General features: G+C 41.9%; 1 protein-coding gene and 1 long non-coding RNA gene across 2 annotated transcripts in view; one reads left to right on the top strand and one right to left on the bottom strand.

Moving 5' to 3' along the window:
• LOC140716912 (uncharacterized) overlaps positions 1 to 11,923 on the bottom strand; it is a 123,086-nt gene extending 111,163 nt beyond the window's left edge. Inside the window, exon 1 of the long non-coding RNA XR_012096385.1 lies at positions 11,507 to 11,923. This is a non-coding gene — a long non-coding RNA (uncharacterized lncRNA). The remainder of the gene's footprint in view (positions 1 to 11,506) is intronic.
• Positions 11,924 to 12,524: 601 nt separating this feature from the next.
• The window catches only part of LOC140716908 (sodium channel regulatory subunit beta-4-like), a 40,897-nt gene continuing 34,247 nt past the window's right edge, over positions 12,525 to 19,174 (top strand). Inside the window, exon 1 of the mRNA XM_073029998.1 lies at positions 12,525 to 12,993. Within this exon, the coding sequence (XP_072886099.1) occupies positions 12,906 to 12,993 (88 nt within the window). The 5' untranslated portion in view covers positions 12,525 to 12,905. The remainder of the gene's footprint in view (positions 12,994 to 19,174) is intronic.

Here is a 19,174-nt window from a genome sequence, read left to right as displayed (position 1 = left end):
CAAGAGTTTCAGTTGTTGGAGTTAACTTTGCTAGATTGGGTGGGTAGGGGTCATGCACAGAGGACTTCTGTGGATATTCATTTCAGAATTCTCCTCCATCATACATCAACCAGCTGATATCTGTTAACCACTGCTACTGGTAATGGAAGTCTTCCATTAAGACACTTGTTGGCTTTCCTTAGTGCTGTTTCATTTGCCATAACCATTACTCGACACATCTACCAATCCTTTATCAGATCAACCTTTCTCAAACTAATTCTGGTAAAAAAAAAGTATAGAAAGGCCATATCATGATGCACACACAGTTCTTATAGATACACTCACACAAGCATCATCATTCTCAGCCACCCTTGACCATCTCCCACCCCCCATCCTCATCACATTCTACAGGGGTTGTATTGAGAGCATCCTGAGCAGCTGCATCACTGCCTGTTTCGGAAATTGCACCATCTCGGATCGCAAGACCCTGCAGCGGATAGTGAGGTCAGCTGAGAAGATCATCAGGGTCTCTCTTCCCGCCATTACAGACATTTACACTACACACTGCATCCGCAAAGGAAACAGCATTATGAAAGACCCCACGCACCCCTCATACAAACTCTTCTCCCTCCTGCCATCTGGGAAAAGGCATTCGGGCTCTCACGACCAGACTATGTAACAGTTTCTTTCCCCAAGTTATCAGACTCCTCAATACCAAGAGCCTGGACTGACACCAACTTACTGCCCTCTACTGTGCCTGTTGTCTTGTTTATTATTTATTGTAATGCTTGCACTATTTTGTGCACTTTATGCAGTCCTGGGTAGGTCTGTAGTCTAGTGTAGTTTTTTTCTGTGTTGTTTTTATGTATTTCAGTGTAGTTTTTGTATTGTTTCATGTAGCACCATGGTCCTGAAAAATGTCTTGTTCTTACTGATATTTGGAAGAGTCATCAACATCCTTATTAAATTTTAAATTTATGCTTCAATTCTCCCCATACCCCCACTGACTCTGCTTCCCTACTATCCTCTCTATCCTCAAATCCCTACTCCATGTCCCACCCCCCCCCATCCTCATCACATTCTACAGGGGTTGTATTGAGAGCATCCTGAGCAGCTGTATCACTGCCTGGTTCGGAAATTGCACCATCTCGGATCGCAAGACCCTGCAGCGGATAGTGAGGTCAGCTGAGATCATCGGGGTCTCTCTTCCCACCATCACAGACATTTACACTACACGCTGCATCCGCAAAGCAAACAGCATTATGAAGGACCCCACTCACCCCTCATACAAACTCTTCTCCCTCCTGCCATCTGGAAAAAGGCACCGAAGCATTCGGGCTCTCACGACCAGACCATGTAACAGTTTCTTCCCCCAAGCTATCAGACTCCTCAATACCCAGAGCCTGGACTGACACCAACTTACTGCCCTCTACTGTGCCTGTTGTCTTGTTTATTATTTATTGTAATGCTTGCACTATTTTGTGCACTTTATGCAGTCCTGGCTAGGTCCATAGTCTAGTGTAGTTTTTTCTGTGTTGTTTTTACGTAGCTCAGTGTAGTTTTTGTACTGTTTCATGTAGCACCATGGTCCTGAAAATTGCTGTCTCGTTTTTACTGTGTACTGTACCAGCAGTTATGGTCGAAATGACAATAAAATGTGACTTGACTTGACTTGACTTGACTTAACTTGTTGCTTTTGTCCACTTTAAGTTTTACAAGAACAAAGAACAAACAAAGAAAGAGGAGCTGAGAATACAAAGAAAAGATAAAGGAAAAATCAGTCGTGGTTGTCTCAAACGCAGACTAGAAATAACCATTGACCTAAAAAATCACCAGATTCAAGTGGCGTGGCACCTGCTACTGAAAACTAAGGAGCTTCTAGAAAAATATAGAAGTAACTGTACTGTAACTGCTAGAAAATTCACTGAACAATTGCATGTACATAGATGATTATACAAAAATACAAGCAAGCATAGAAAATACAAGAAAAATAACTATTCTACACCAGAATCCAGCAGGCAGTGAATTCAAATACCTCTGACAATCTCAGAAACACTTGCCAACTAGCCATATATTCAGATTGGCCTTGAAGAATAATTTAGGCAATGCCAGAATAAGGTTTAGTCAGGGGTGATTTTGCAATCATGTACCTCATTTGCTTCACGTTAAAAGCCTCCTGGTTAGTGACTCACTGTTTCTATTGGGACCATCTCAATGAGATAGTATTTCTGTTTTCTTGACAGCTTATGAAATCTCTTAGGTCAAATGTTTAGTGTCTTTAAAACTAATGGATGATGATCTATTTAAATATTAATCACCATCCAACCACAGATGCAGATCTATTGAGGCAAACAATATTGAAAGAAAACTTCGCTTAGTCTGTATCTTGTTCCCAGCGCAATCAACACTGTAATTGTTTGGCATTTTGCAAAATTGTAGCTGTAATCCAATCCAAATTAAGATTTAGAGTCTTGTAGAATGATTTCACTCTTGAGACAAATCATTTAAGAACATTAAATCTCTCACAGTGACCTGCAATTCCAGAATGTGAGTCTCAGGATATCTCTTCTGGTAATGGAGAGTCAAACTCACTTACAAGTTTACATTGTCCAATTGGCTACTTTTTGTACCAGTACTGAATAGATTAGAGCTGAGCTTTATTTGTCACACGTGCATCATTTGCATCAATATCCAACACAGTCCAAGATGTGCTGGGGGCAGCCCGCAAATGTTGCATGATTCTGGCATCAATATGGCATGCACACAGCTTAGACCATAAGACCATAAGACATGGGAGCAGAATTAGGCCATTGGCCCATCGAGTCTGCTCCACCATTTCATCATGGCTGATCCTTTTTTCTATCTCCTCCTCAACCCCAGTTCCTGGCATTCTCCCTGTAACCTTTGATGCCATGTCCAATCAAGAACCTATCAATCTCTGCCTTAAATACATCTAACGACCTGGCCTCCACAGCTGCATATGGCAACAAATTCCATAAATTCATCATCCTTTGGCTAAAGAAATTTCTCTGCATCTCTGTTTTGAAAGGGCGCTCCTCTATCCTGAGGCTGTGCCCTCTTATCCTAGGTTCTTCCACAATGAGAAACATCATTTCCATGTCTGCTCTGTCTAGGCCTTTCAACGTTCGAAAGGTTTCATGCTTTTGAATTCCAGCAAGTACAGACCCAGAACCATCAAACGTTCCTCGTATGATAACCTGGAATCATCCTTGTGAACGTCCTCTGGACCCTCTCCAATGTCAGCACATCTTTTCTAAGATGAGGGGCCCAAGACTGTTAACAATACTCAAGGTGAGGCCTTACCAGTGTCTTATAAAGCCTCAGCATCACCTCCTTGCTTTTGTATTCCAGACCTCTTGAAATGAATGCTAACATGGCATTTGCCTTCCTCACCACCGACTCAACCTATAAGTTAAGCTTCAGGGTGTTCTGCACAAAGACTCCCAAGTCCCCTCTGCATCTCAGATTCCTGGATTTTCTCCCATTTAGAAAATAGTCCGCACATTTATTTCTACTACCAAAGTGCATGGCCATGCATTTTCCAACATTGTATTTCATTTGCCACTTTCACGCCCATTCTCCTAATCTGTCTAAGTCCTTCAGCATCCTACCTGTTTCCTCAACACTAACTGCTCCTCCACCAATCTTCGTATCATCTGCAAACTTGGCAACAAAGCCATCTATTCCATCATCTAAATCATTCATATACAGCATAAAAAACAGCGGCCCCAACACTGACCCCTGCGGAACACCTCTAGTAACTGGAGATGGCTAACTTACTAACCTTCACTAATCCAGCACCCAGAGGAAAACCATGGTCAAGGGAAGAATGAACAAGCTCCTTGCAGACAGTGGTGGCAATTGAAACCCAATTGCTGATGCTGTAAAGAGTTCTATATTTTCATTTATATTTATCATTATTATTGTTATGAGCAGAGAGACAACATCTGCCGGAAGTATGTGCACAGGTACTTGGCGATTAAAGTCTGATTCTGATTCTGATTCTGATATTGGGGCTCCTCGGGTTACAAATGACCTTCTGAAGTAAATCTGACATAAAAATTCTTCCATAGCATTTATCAATAATAATACAATGTTATAATAATAAAATATTTATTGTGTTCATTAATGACTGAGTACAATATATATTGCATTAGTTTAATTATGAGTGGTCTTAGGGTGATTATTCAATGAAATAAAGGAATTATAGCAGATCTATGTCAAGTGATATGACCAGGATTACTGTAGAAACTAATGCTTCTGACTTATAGAAAAATCAATTAATGGACAGTTCTCAGGGATGGAACCATTATGTAACCTAGCGACTACCTGGATTGTCTCAGTGTCCTTAAGGCTAGCAAGTAATGCAACCTGATTATCTCATTTGCAAAAGAACTTGCATTCCTTCTTACACATTTAGTTTTTCTGGTTCTAATGGTCCCGCTGCTGAGAATGTCTCCAAAGATATTCAGAGTGATCAGAGTGGTCAAAAGATACTCAGAAGATCAGAGTGGTCGGCTATGTATGGAACCAAAAGAAATGGGAGAGATATTAAATGGGTTTTTTGCATCTGTATTTACTAAGGAAACTGGAATGGAGTCTATGGAAACAAGGCAAACAAGTAGGGAGGTCATGGAAATTATACAGATTAAAGAGGAGGAGGTGCTTGCTGTCTTGAGGCAAATCAGAGTAGATAAATCCCCAGGACCTGACAGGGTATTCCCTCGGACCTTGAAGGAGACTAGTGTTGAAATTGCAGGGGCCCTGGCAGAAATATTTAAAATGTCGATATCCACGGGTCAGGTGCCGGAGGATTGAAGGATAGCTCATGTAGTTCCGTTGTTTAAAAAAGGCTCAAAAAGTAAGCCGGGAAATTACAGGCCAGTAAGTTTGACATCGGTAGTAGGTAAATTATTGGAAGGGATACTAAGAGATAGGATCTACAAGTATTTGGATAGACAGGGACTTATTAGAAAAAGTCAGCATGGCTTTGTGCGTGGTAGGTCATGTTTAACCAATCTATTAGAGTTTTCCAAGGAAGTTACCAGGAAAGTGGATGAAGGGAAGGCAGTGGATGTTGTATACATGGACTTCAGTAAGGCCTTTGACAAGGTCCCGCATGGGAGGTTAGTTAGGAAGATTCAGTTGCTAGGTATACATGGAGAGGTAGTAAATTGGATTAGACATTGGCTCAATGGAAGAAGCCAGAGAGTGGTAGTGGAGGATTGCTACTCTGAGTGGAGGCCTGTGACTAGTGGTGTGCCACAGGGATCAGTGCTGGGTCCATTGTTATTTGTCATCTATATCAATGATCTGGATGATAATGTGGCAAATTGGATCAGCAAATTTGCTTATGATACAAAGATTGGAGGTGTAGTGGACAGTGAGGAAGGTTTTCAAAGCTTGCAGAGGGATTTGGACCAGTTGGAGGAATGGGCTGAAAAATGGCAGATGGAGTTTAATGCGGACAAGTGTGAGGTATTGCACTTTGGGAGGTCAAACCAAGGTAGAACATAAAAGGTAAATGGTAGGACACTGCGGAGTGCAGTAGAACAGAGGGATCTGGGAGTACAGATACATAATTCCCTAAAAGTGGCGTCACAAGTAGATAGGGTTGTAAAGAGAGCTTTTGGCACATTGGCCTTTATAAATCAAAGTATTGAGTATAAGAGTTAGAATGTATTGGTGAAGTTGTATAAGACATTGGTGAGACCGAATTTGGAGTATTGTGTGCAGTTTTGGTCACCTAATTACAGGAAGGATATTAATAAGGTTGAAAGAGTGCAGAGAAGGTTTACAAGGATGTTGCCGGGATTTGAGAAACTGAGTTACAGAGAAAGGTTGAATAGGTTAGGACTTTATTCCCTGGAGCATAGGAGAATGAGGGGTGATTTGATAGAGGTGTACAAAATTATAATGGGTATAGATAGAGTAAATGCAAGCAGGCTTTTTCCACTGAGGCTAGGGGAGAAAAAAACCAGAGGACATGGGTTAAGGGTGAAGGGGGAAAAGTTTAAAGGGAACATTGGGGGGGGGGGGGGTCTTCTTCACGCAGAGAGTGGTGAGAGTGTGGAATGAGCTGCCAGATGAAGTGGTGAATGCGGGCTCACTTTTAACATTTAAGAAAAACTTGGACAGGTACATGGATGAGATGGGTTTGGAGGGATATGGCCCAGGTGCAGGTCAGTGGGACTAGGCAGAAAAATGGTTCGGCACAGCCAAGAAGGGCCAAAAGGTCTGTTTCTGTGCTGTAATGTTCTATGGTTCTATATTCTCATCGCCCCTTGCCCCAGAATATTATGCAAGGCTCGCACACTAAAATAAAGGTCTGTGATCTTTTACTCTTCTTCATTATTGCTCAGCCATCTTCACATCATTACTTGCCATTTCCCAGACATCCTGCTCATCCTGTTGAGGTGCTCTGCTTGTCCTCACCTACCACCCCATGAGCCTCCGCATCCAACACATCAGTCACTGCAAATTCCGTCATCTTCAACAGGATCCTACCACCAAGCACATCTTTACTTCCCCTCCACTCTCTCCATGATTCCATTGTCCATTCATCCCTCCCCACTAACCTTTCTGCTGGTACATATCTCTGAAAGCACAGAAATGCTACACCTGCCCATTCACCTTCTCCCTCACCTCAATTCAGGGCCCCAAACAGTACTTCAGGCGAGGCAACACTTCACCTGTGAATCTGCTGGAGTCATCTATTGTATCCAGTGATCCCAATACAGCCTTCCTTATATAACAATCACAGCACGGAAACAGGCCATTCCGGCCCTCCTATATATACAGTGGCATGCAAAAGTTTGGGCACCCCTGGTCAAAATTTCTGTTACTGTGAATATTTAAGTGAGTAGAAGATGAACTGATCTCCAAACGTCATAAAGTTAAAGATGAAACATTCTTTTCAACATTTTAAGCAAGATTAGTGTATTATTTTTGTTAGGGTGGAAAAAAAGGAAAGGAGCACCATGCAAAAGTTTGGGTATCCCAAGAGATTTGAGCTCTCAGATAACTTTTACCAAGGTCTCAGACCTTAATTAGCTTATTAGGGCTATGGCTTGTACACAATCATCATTAGGAAAGGCCAGGCGATTCAAATTTCAAAGCTTTATAAATACCCTGACTCCTCAAACCTTGTCCCAACAATCAGCAGCCATGGGCTCCTCTAAGCAGCTGCCTAGCACTCTGAAAATTAAAATAAATAATGCCCACAAAGCAGGAGAAGGCTATAAGAAGATAGCAAAGCATTTTCAGGTAGCCATTTCCTCAGTTCGTAATGCAATTAAGAAATGGCAGTTAACAGGAACACTGGAGGTCAAGTTGAGGTCTAGAAGACCAAGAAAACTTTCCGAGAGAACTGCTTGTAGGATTGCTAGAAAGGCAAATCAAAACCCCTGTTTGACTGTAAAAGACCTTCAGGAAGATTTAGCAGACTCTGGAGTGGTGGTGCACTGCTCTACTATTCAGTGACATTTGCACAAATATGACCTTCATGGAATAGTCATCAGAAGAAAACCTTTCCTGCGTCCTCACCACAAAATTCAGCGTCAGAAGTTTGCAAAGGAACATCTAAACAAGCCTGATGCATTTTGGAAACAAGTCTCGTGGACTGATGAAGTTAAAATAGAACTTTTTGGCTGCAATGAGCAAAGGTATGTTTGGAGAAAAAAGGTGCAGAATTTCATGAAAAGAACACCTCTCCAACTGTTAAGCACAGGGGTGGATTGATCATGCTTTGGGCTTGTGTTGCAGCCATTGGCACAGGGAACATTTCACTGGTAGAGGGAAGAACAAATTCAATTAAATACCAGCAAATTCTGGAAGCAAACATCACACCGTCTGTTTAAAAATAAGCTGGAGATGAAAAGAGGATGGCTTGTACAACAGGATAATGATCCTAAACACACCTCAAAATCCACAATGGACTACCTCAAGAGGCACAAGCTGAAGGTTTTGCCATGACCCTCACAGTCCCCTGACCTAAACATCATCGAAAATCTGTGGATAGACCTCAAAAGAGCAGTGCATGCAAGACGCCCCAAGAATCTCACAGAACTAGAAGCCTTTTGCAAGGAAGAATGGGTGAAAATCCCCTAAACAAGAATTGAAAGACTTTTAGCTGGCTACAGAAAGCGTTTACTCAAAAAGGGCTTATATCAAAACTTTATAATATAATTATGAAGATACGTTCAGAGCCTCTTTATAAGACAAAAAATGATTGGGAAAGAGAGCAATCTTATTATTCCTAGTGAGAATTGGGATAGAATTCTTCAATTAGTTAATACATCATCTATATGTGCCAAACATTCATTAATACAATTTAAGGTCGTACATAGGGCCCATATGTCCAAGGATAAATTAGCTCATTTTTATTCTTATATAAACCCTATTTGTGATAGATGTCAATTTGAAATCGCGTCTTTAATTCATATGTTTTGGTCATGTCCGCTTTTGAAAAAATATTGGAAAGATATTTTTGATATTATCTCTGCGGTACTGAACATCGATTTACAACCCCATCCTATTACCGCAATTTTTGGTTTACCAATGATGGACTCACTTCATTTATCTTCTTCCACCTGTCGAATGATTGCATTTCTCACTTTGATGGCTAGAAGATCTATTTTGTTGAATTGGAAGGAAATTAATCCTCCCACTGTATTTCATTGGTTTTCTCAAACTATGTTATGTTTAAATTTAGAAAAAATTAGAAGTGGTGTATTCGATACTTCTATTAAATTTGAAAAGATATGGAGACCATTTATTCAATATTTTCATATGATGTAATATGACCCTGTTCCAAGCTTATTTGATTTTCCAGCTTTAATCTTATTTATGTTGAGAGGATCGGAGTTGACGACACTGATGATTATGTATTCTTGTGAGATATTATAAACAGCCCTTTTTTTTCTTTTTCTAGTTTTTCTTTCTTTATTTCTTTTTTTGCTTCTTTTTTCTTCTTTATTAGCTATTAGATTAGTAGTTTAGTTAATTTTGCAAACTTTTTTTTCTTTTTTCTGTTTTTTTATACCATATATTATGAAATACCTAGATTTACCTTGTTCATACATATACTGTATGGTTCATGTTTTGGGAAAACTCATTTATACTGTAATCATTGCTTATGTATTCTTTCATGTGCAATGGGAATTTGTATGTTTGTAATCCCTTTATTAATATATCAATTGTATTTTGCTCATATTATTAATATTAATAAAAAGATTGAAAAAGAAAGAAAGAAAGCATTTACAAGCTGTGATACTTGCCAAAGGGGGTGTTACTAAGTACTGACCATGCAGGGTGCCCAAACTTTTGCTTCAGGCCCTTTTCCTTTTTTGTTATTTTGAAACTGTAAAAGATGAAAATAAAAAAAAGTAATCTTGCTTAAAATATTAAAGAAATGTGTCATCTTTAACTTTATGCCTTTTGGAAATCAGGTCATCCTTTACTCGCTTAGCTATTCACAGTGACAGAAATTTTGACCAGGGGTGCCCAAACTTTTGCATTTATATATATATAAAGCTAGGGTGCCTAAGACTTTAGCACAGTACTGTATGTGGTAACTTTAGTTATTGCACTCTACTGCTGCCGCAAAACAAACACAACAAATTTCATAATATATGTGAGTGATGATAAACTTAATTCTGATATGGGTCTCTATTGTGGACTGAGTGTGGGAGGGGGGACATGGTTGGGAAAAGGGGAAGGGAGAGGGGAGGGAACGGGAAGCAACATTCTGTAATGATCAATAAATCAATTATTTGGAATCAAATGACCTTGCCTGGCGTCTCAGGGCTGGGTGTGTCTACACCCACGCCGCCCCCGACCCTAGCACTCTTTCTCTGCCACCTGTCTCACACAACCCTCCCTCGGTGCTCCACCCTCGCCATTCTCAATATCCTTTGCTCCCGTCAGATTTACAAACTCGCTCTCCACTCCACATTGACAAATACAGTACTGTGCAAGTCTTAGGCACCCTAGCTATATATATATGTGCCTGAGACTTTTTCACAGTACGATACATTGGTGAGACCAAATATAAATTGGAGGACTACTTTGTCGAGCACCTCGGCTCCATCCCCAAAAAGCGGAATTTCCCGGTGGTCAACCATTTTATTTTCTATTCCCACTCCCCTTCTGCTACGATGAGGCCATCCTCAGAGTGGAGGAACAACATCTATATTTCGTCTAGGAAGCCCCCAATATGATGGCAAGAACATCGATTTCTCCTTCCAGTTATTTTTTTTTCTCTCCCCCTTCCCTCTTCTTCTATTCCACACCCTCGCCTCTTACCTTTTCTCCTCACCTGCCTATCACATCCCCTCGGTGCCCCTCCTCCTTCCCTTTCTCCTATGGTCCAGTCTCCTTTCCTAATAGATTCTTTCATCTCCAGCCCTTTACCTTTCCCACCCATCTGGTTTCGCGTATCGCTTTCTAGCTATCCTTCTTCCCCTCCCCTCGCCATTTTATTCTGGCGCCTTTCCCTTCCCTTTCCAGACCTGAAGAAAGCTCTGCCTGAAACGTCGACTGTTTATTCATTTCCATAGATGCTGCCTGACCTGCTGAGTTCCTACAGTAATGTGCGTGTGTGCTGCTCGGGATTTCCAGCATCTGAAGAATCTGTCGTGTTTATTATTTGCGTTTCTATCACTCTGTAAAAAGGCAGGTGATGATGTCCGGCAAACAATCAGCCTGTCCTTTCAGAATCTCACAAAGCTGCCTGCAGTGACCACTTGGCCATCATCAGTAGCTCAGGGACAGCCCATCTAACATTCCTTAACAGTCTTTTGAGCTTACACATGACTGTCAAGTCCTGTGCATATTCTCTTCGGTTTATCTCCACGTTCCTGGCTAAGTGTCAACGATTTGATTTCTGGGTGAGTAGTAATGCATTCTCCAGGGTCAGAAGGCTCCATACTCTGCCCTTGTCACCAACCAGATACAGCAACTGCTCTATTTTATCCAACACTGCCAGTTTAATGTGCAGTGTGGCACTTGTACTCAGTTTTCTACATTATCTACACGAGTTGCTTGTCTAAGAATTCAGCAGCCGTTCCCTTGTGTGCTATCTCAATTGAATCACTCAGTCGCGGTCTCTTCGCACACATCCACAAGTTACCTCACTGGGAGAGGTCATACCTGGTATATAGTGCCCGATTTCAGATTTGGACTCCATATTTCTTAGCTTCATTAACTATGACTTCTGTCACCATGTGTCAGTATTCTTCTCCAAGGATGGCCAGTAACTTAACCTAACAAACGGGTATTCTATCTGTAAAAGAACTACGTGAAACAGCAGAATCGCCTTATCTACAGAGACAATGCACTTCTTGAAACTTCCACAGAGGCGGGCAGCCTCTGCCACTGAAATAATGTAATTGTAACAGAGATCAGTTGGTCTCAGAGTCATCCAGCTCAGAAACAGGCCCTTCAGCCCACAATGGCTATGCTAACCATTGTACTTACGTACAGTATACTCGACTCATTCACGTACCTGCATTTAGTTTGTCGCCTTCTCTGCCTTGGCACTTCAAGTGCTTGGCTGATGCTTCTGAAATGTCGGGAGTACCTGCCTCCTGGAGAAGCTACCAGCCAACACCCCAGACCTTCCAAGCATTTTGCATCCTGCAGCAATCCCTCTGCGTTGTTGTCAGGGGCCAAAAGCTAAAAACACTGTCAATATCATCTGTCTTGCCTCTGCCTCCATCCACCATCTAGTCCAACACATCAGTGTCTTTCACACATTCCTTCCCCCAAATGCTGTGATTAATTGCCACTTTCTGCACTTTGGTAAAGCTTTCTGACAAGGGATGCTTACCAAATTACACTCGCAGTAGCAAATGTAACGGTGCAGCGAACGGGTACATGGTCAACTAGTTCTTAACCTTTGGGGAAACGCGCCTCTGTACATATTCACGGTGTCTGACTAAACTGCTCTTAGAGAAGCGGTTTGCATCTCAATATGTGTGCACGCCCTGCGTACAGAGCTCTACCGCAGTACTCACACAGCGATTTTCTAGAGCAGAGATAACGGTTAGGCACTCCATCATCCTTGTGTGCACCAGCTACTTTCCCCCCTAATTTCTAAACGAAAAGGGTAGTTTATACATTTCGCTGCAATGGCTCCTGATTTTAAAAATAGCTCCCGACTTGAGAGGGAGAGAGGAAATCAACATCTTAAGCCTGTGACATGGGTGAACAGAATAACTCTAGATCGGACAAACTTCAAAGGAGTCACATTGCTCAGAATCCTCACACCTCCAGCAGAGTCGCGTCCCACAGCACATCAAGTTGCGAAAAAGTTCAGAAAGTTTTAGAACTTTAATAATCAATTAAAATCTCTCTCCCCTCCCCCATCTCTTTGATGTATTAGAAGTCAATATATTGCAATGAGTTAGGTAGAGTGTGTTTCTAATTTTTTTTTTTCTTGCTAAGGTTTATATCAAGCTGCTGGCATGAGGGTTGTTGTTTTGCCGGGCCCCTCTGGGCGATGACGAAAGCAGTTTTGTGACTGCAATGCAGAATTGCAAGGGAAGGATCCTGGAGTTGGCTGGTCCGGGCTCCCGGCTCAGTCTTACGCAGTGTGCGCGGAGACTGGGGCAGTACAGACAGAACCGGCCGGAGGGGGAGCAAGGGAAGGAAGGGAAAGGAGCGAGAGGCAGCAAGCAAGAGTCCTCACAACTGTGCGCTGCTCAGTCAACCAATAACTGAAGATCCGCAGCTCCTCCTTGGGCACCTTGTTTGCCGGCTCTGGATCTGGCTAAGTCATCTTCCTACGGCTGTGGGCGCTGAGAGAGACGCGCATCTCCCCAGAACACTCAGCACCTCAAGCCTCCCCTGTCCACTCACACAGCCAGTGATCTCAACTGCAGGCATCGAACTCCGTCCTCGGAATGGCCGCTGGCGATGCTTCCTTGGGCTTGCTTGGAGCCGAATCAGTGAAAACCTCCTTGAGTAGATTTTCGCTGGTAATTCTGCTGGGTAAGGAAGGAACCCAATATTTTCGCGAATTCCGCTGACAGGTCCAGATGTAACCTGCGTTCCCTGAGAATATTTCACATCTTAATGTTTAATAAGACTATTTGGCAGGGATGTTAAAACTATGTCTAATGTTGTTCGATTTCCCAATTATTGATTTTTTGTTTGTTTTGCTTTGTGGGTGTGAGTTTTGCTCGGTGTTCGGTGAGAAAAGCTCACGAATTGATGAACTCAAATATCAGTAACTTTTACAAAAGTTCTAATTGGGACCAGATACCGGGACCAGTCGCCGTGTTGTGTTTGCAGGAGCTTAAATCAGAATAGAGCGTCCTGCACCACTTCCAAAAATAAAGCAAGATTAGCTCGGAATGCGGTGATTCGGCCTTCGTCTATCCCCACCCTCGACTTTGGGCTGAGCAGAACCCAACCAGGATCTGTTTTTTTTATCGCGTTTAGTTAGAGCTTTCAAGAGAAACGAGAAATCGGGAGTGAAAATAATCCGGGATAGGGGAAGGGGTGAGATTTGAGAAAAGCAGGATAACCAGACCGGGATTGGACCAGGGCTTTTTACAGTGTGTTGGGATGTGCTTCGGGATATGGTGGAAGCAGATATAGCAAAGCTTACATAGAAAGATACATAGAGAGGTAGTGAGTGGAGTGGTATGAACTGTGTACAAGTTTAAATTGACCTCATGGTTGGCACATAAACTATGGGCCAAAGTGTTTTTTCCCGTGTTGTACTGTTCTCTGTTCTATGGCTGAGGTGAACTCAGGAAACGCACTAGGCGTGGAAGAACGTTTCCCAACTCCTAATTATTCCCATTTGATTAAAAATAACTTGGAGGAAATCCTGAATTTTCCTTCACTGTTCTGGCGAGAGTTTCTTGCCCATTTGTATTTATTGTCCACGCACCCACTGCTATTTGGAAAAGGACACATCCCTTGCTTTTTCATCAACTTGGTAAAAAAAAACAGATAAACAAGATCAATTAGTTTTATAATGAAAGAAATGGATTTCAGGGAAAGGTGGTGAGTGCCATCTGCAGGTGTACTCGACTTCCCGCATGCTCATTTGCCCTGTGATATATTAAGGTCTTTGATAATTTGCCTATTTTTTGGTTGGTTTATTATTGTCTATGATGATGCTTTTAGGCTTCTAAGACTTGAGAACTGAGGTGACTGGCATTCAACTTATGTCCTAAGGGCTTGAGTAAATCAGTTCCTGCTCATCTTCAGCCCAACATCTCCATAGGATTCATAGTTATTTTGTCTGTATTCAAATCCTTCATAGGCCACTCCCTCCAAACCTCCAATCCAGATGAAGGGTCTTGACCTGAAATATTGTCCACTTCCCTCCACAGAAGCTGCCAGTTACAAAGAATGTTATGGGTAAAGCGTTAGATAAGACTATTAGACATAGGAGCAAAATTAGGCCATTCTGTCCATCAAAGCAGTCCAGCATTCCACCATGGCTGATTTATTATCGCACGAAACCCCATTCTTCCTGTAACCTTTGATGCTCTGGCTAATCAAGAACCTATCAACCTCTGTTTTAAGGATGTTCAGGGACTTGACCTTCCACAGCTGTCTGTAGCAATGAATTCCACAGACACACCACCCTCTGGCTAAAGACATTTTCCCTTCATCTCTGTTCTAAAGGGACATCCTTCTATTCTAAGGCTGTGCACTGTGGTCCTAGACTCCTCCAATTGTTATGCTATGCATGGACATTTCTAGATGCTAACATGTGTAGTCTTTTTGTCTCCATTTCCCCTTCCAAATCTCTATAATCTTCCATATCCCTGCAAGCCCGTAATCCTCTGATTTCCATGTTCATCCAAGTCTGCCACCTTGAACATCTCTCATTTTGATTACCAAACCATTGGTGACCATGCACACAGTTCTATATCCTCAATACAGGAATTCCTTCTCTAGTTCACTTTCCTCTCTATCCTCCTTCAGGATGCTTCTAAAAAAAACTTACATTTGTGACCATATATGGCTTGCCATCGAATTTTGTCTGATAATGCCCCAGTGAAAATGCCTTAGGAAGCGTTTCCAAAGAAAGCCATTAAATAAATGTAATTTCTTATTGTTAGTATTGATTGATCTTTGAGGACCAATAGTTTTGGAAAATGCCTTTGGTTTAGTATCCAATAAATCCTAAATCAGGGGATCATGATAAGTCAACACCAGCAATGTGCACATTTTGGTAATTATAAGGAAGAGAGATTTTCACTGGTTGTGCGATTCAGTGGCACATCCCTAAGTGCCATTGCTTAAATGTTAGAGTTATAGAGAACTACCTCACAGACACAGGACCTTTGGCCCATCTAGTTTGTACCAAATCTATCATTCTGCCCAGTTCCATCAACCTGCACCTGGACTATAGCCATCCATGCGATTCCCATCCGTGTATTTATCCAAAATTCTCTTAATGTTTGAATTGAACCCTCATTCACCACTTACACTGGCAGCTCGTTCCACACTCTCACCACCCTCTGAGTGAAGAAGATTCCCCTCAGATTCCCCTTAAAACATTTTATATTTCACACTTAACCAATGACCTCTAGTTCTAGTCTCACCCAACCTCACTAAAAAAGCCTGCTTGTATTTACCCTACCTATACCCCTCATAATTTTATATACCTCTATCAAATCACCCCTCATTCTCCTATACTGCAGTGACTTGTGTGGACTTGGGGACTTGATGTCTGAGTACAAGGAGAGGTTCCATTGAGTAGGACTTTATTCCCTGGAATGTAGAAGACTGAGAAGTGCATTGATAGAGATGCATAAAATCATGAGGGGCATAGATAGGGTGAAAGCCATCATCATTTTTTTAGGGAAGGGGTGCTAAAAACAAGATGGCATACGTTTAAGATCCGAGGTGAGAGATTTAAAAGGGACGCCGGGGCAGTTTCTTCATGCAAAGGGTGGTGCATCTTTGGAATGAGCGGCCAGAAATAGTTGTTGAGCTTGGCAAATTAGCAACGTTTAAAGGCCGTCTCGATAAGTACAAGGATAGGAGAGAGTTTGAGGGCTGTGGGTCAAATTCAGGCAGGAACAACAGATGACATGGATGATTTGGGCTGAATGGTCTGTTCCCCTGCTGTATGACTCTATAACTCTACAACAATGGGGTAATCTACACCGTGTTCCCTAATTTTCTGGACAAGGAGGGTGGAAATGGCTGAATATGCTTAATTTCTGCCAGTCTGCAAAAGTATATGCTGTAAAATTAGTGGATTAAATGGGAAAAGAACAAGGGGGATGCAAAGAAATGAGGTAAGCATAAAAGGTCAACTCGCTTTCCACTGTATGAATTAAAACAGAAATGGAAGTAAATGTATATTGCTCCACCCCTCTCACTTCTCTCTTTTTCTATACCTCATTCTGGCTCCTTTCATATCTCTACTCTTCTCCTCAGCTACCTATCACTTCCCTCTGGTGCTGCTCCACCTTCCCCTTGACCCATGGTCTTGTCTCCTATCAGATTCCTACTTCACCCCTTCACCTTTCCCGCCCATCACCTGCCAGCTTCTCACTTCACACCCCCTCCCCACTCAGCCACTTACACCCTCACCTGGTCTCACCTATCACCTGCCAGCTTGTACTCTGTCCCCTCCCCCACGCCTTCTTATTCCGGCTTCTTCCCCCTTTCTTTCCAGTCCTGATGAAGGGTCTCAGTCCAAACTGTCGACTCCTTACATTCTGCCTAACCTGCTGAGCTCCCCCAGCATTTTGTGTGTGTTAAGTATTTTCTCAGTGAAAATAAGGAGTGGAAGGGTGGTCTATTCTTTGCCCTTCCTTACGCAAATGACTGATGTTAACATCAGTGGAGAGTGTTGGCACTTCTGGAGTCTGTGAGGTTTAAATTCTAAATGGAGGATCCACTGGGTGAGCCTGCCCTTGCCGGTGCTCTTTTCAGGGTGTTTCATAGAATATTAAGCAGATGGTTGCAGGTGTTTAAGTGGAACATGACTGAAGATAAGGTAGTGAGGCACTGCAGAGGAGTTGCAGGCTAAGGAAGAGAGGCAGGAAAGAAATTGAGTTCCTGTCTCAGGGTGGAATATGATGTAGGAGAGGACTGCTTGGTTGAATGCAGACGGTCAGATTTGTTGCAGTTTAGTGAGAGAGGCTCTTACAGCCTGTGGTTCCGGAATTTTTTAGCTGCACAGGATTCATAACTCTCAGTGCAGACATGGCTGGATCTCATCCAACTCCAGCACAAACCTAGGTCACTACACAGTATCCTGTGCTAGGAAGGTGGAGGGATCAGAACGCTCCCTGTGAATTCTCATCGACCAACCTTGAATTGTATTCGTATCTGTGCTATTGAAAGAAAATACACATTTATATGGCATGTTTCACAACCCCAGGATGAATCAAATTGCTTTTCATCCAGTGACGTGTTTTTTTAATGTGTAGTCTCAGTTGTAATATTGTAGCAGCCAAAATGGGCACATAAAAACCACAGCAAACCAAGGAGAGAATAATCAGATAATTTATATTTGTGACCTTGCTTGGGAATACATGTAGACCAGAATACTGAGGAGAAATTCTCAGCTCTTCTTTGAGGTAACACCTTTGGGGTATTTTCCATTCAACTGTAACAGCAGATGGGAATTGGAATGGATGTTTCACCAAGTAGGAGATGCTTCCTATTGCTGTTATAGGATGTATAGCACTGGAGTGCCAGTGTAGGTTTTGTGCCTAAGTCATGAGAATGGGGCTTTAACCCTCAACCTTCCAACCCAACACTGGGAGATGCATTTGTGCTCAATCATGGTGGAAAGTCATAGGTCACATTTCCCTGTTGTCAAACTTTTGGGATTGGCATATTGTCAGCAGAAAAGCAAATTTGAAACCTACCATTATTCAATGAGGTCATTCAAGAAAGAATATTTGCTGCCCTGACCAATCGATATTGGTGGCTCTTAATTATCTTAGTGTTCTTAGTGGCAGGAAATAAAGGTGGCTTTGCCTTGATCAGTTTACAATAAATACATAAATGAAAATGAGCTCTAATCAGGTCAGTGCCATTTCTATTCTTATGAAGTGTCTAATTCCTGTTTAATTTGTGTTTTTCTTGTGGATGCTGCTTACCTGATATTATGTTGCTGTAGGTAAGTTTTTCATTCCACCTGTGCACACATGGACTTAAGCACATGACAATAAACATGTCTTTGACTTTGAAGTGGCTTTGCCTGGCAAGGCTTGTATTCACTGCTCATTTTACTTGCCTTGAGAAGTTGAAGGTAAATTATAAACACAAGAAAGTCTACAGATGCTGGAAATCCAAAGCAACACACACAAAAAGTTGGTGGAACTAGCTAGTCTTCTTGATTCTTCTTGATCCTTTGTGAACAGTGGCCACAATTTGGTAAGTTTAAATGTAGTTATGAAAAAGGACAAGCTTGGACCTTACATTGGGGGAGTGCTGACTTCAATAGTATAAGACAAAACTTGGTGTAAACAGATCGGGAACAGATACTAAAAGGGGAAAATCATATCAGTAAGTGGAAGTCTTTTAAAAGTGATATAGGAAGAGTTTGGAGTCAGTGTGTCGCTAAACAGGTAGGAAGAAAGGATGGTAAGAGCAGGGAACAAACAAGATGCTGGAAGAGCTCAGCTGGTCAGGCAGCATCTGTGGAGGGAAATGAGCTGCCAACTTTTCAGGTCAAGACTCTTCATCTAGACTCAGGTGATGGAGCTTTGATTAGCAAAGGAAAAAAAAGAAAGAAGAGTATATGAAGTTTAGAAAATTGTTATCAAGTGAGTCCTTTGAGGTTTATAGAGAATACATGAGCGATCTTGAAAACAATTAGGAAGGTGAACAGGAACATGGCAAAGAATTAAAGAGAATTCCAAAATCTATTTCAAACATATTAGAAGTAAGAGGTTAGCTAAGGAAAGGGCAGAACCATTGTTTGTCACATGTGTAAATGACTTAGAGGTGAATGTATGTGGTCAGGTAGGTAGTGTATTGGTGACGTGAAGGTTGGTGAAGTTATTTATAGCAAGATACAGAAGGATATATATAGGCCAGTTGGAAAGTTGGGCATAGTGGCAGTAGATGGACCTTAATCCAGTCCAAAGTTCAAAGTGAATTTTATTATCAAAGTACATATATGTCACCATATATAACCCTGAGATTCATTTTCTTGTGGGCACACTCAATA

Source organism: Hemitrygon akajei, chromosome 26, assembly GCF_048418815.1.
Source record: "Hemitrygon akajei chromosome 26, sHemAka1.3, whole genome shotgun sequence".
Lineage (NCBI taxonomy): Eukaryota > Metazoa > Chordata > Chondrichthyes > Myliobatiformes > Dasyatidae > Hemitrygon > Hemitrygon akajei.
The sequence above is the reverse complement of the archived record's forward strand: the minus strand, read 5'-3'. Positions and strand labels throughout refer to the sequence as shown.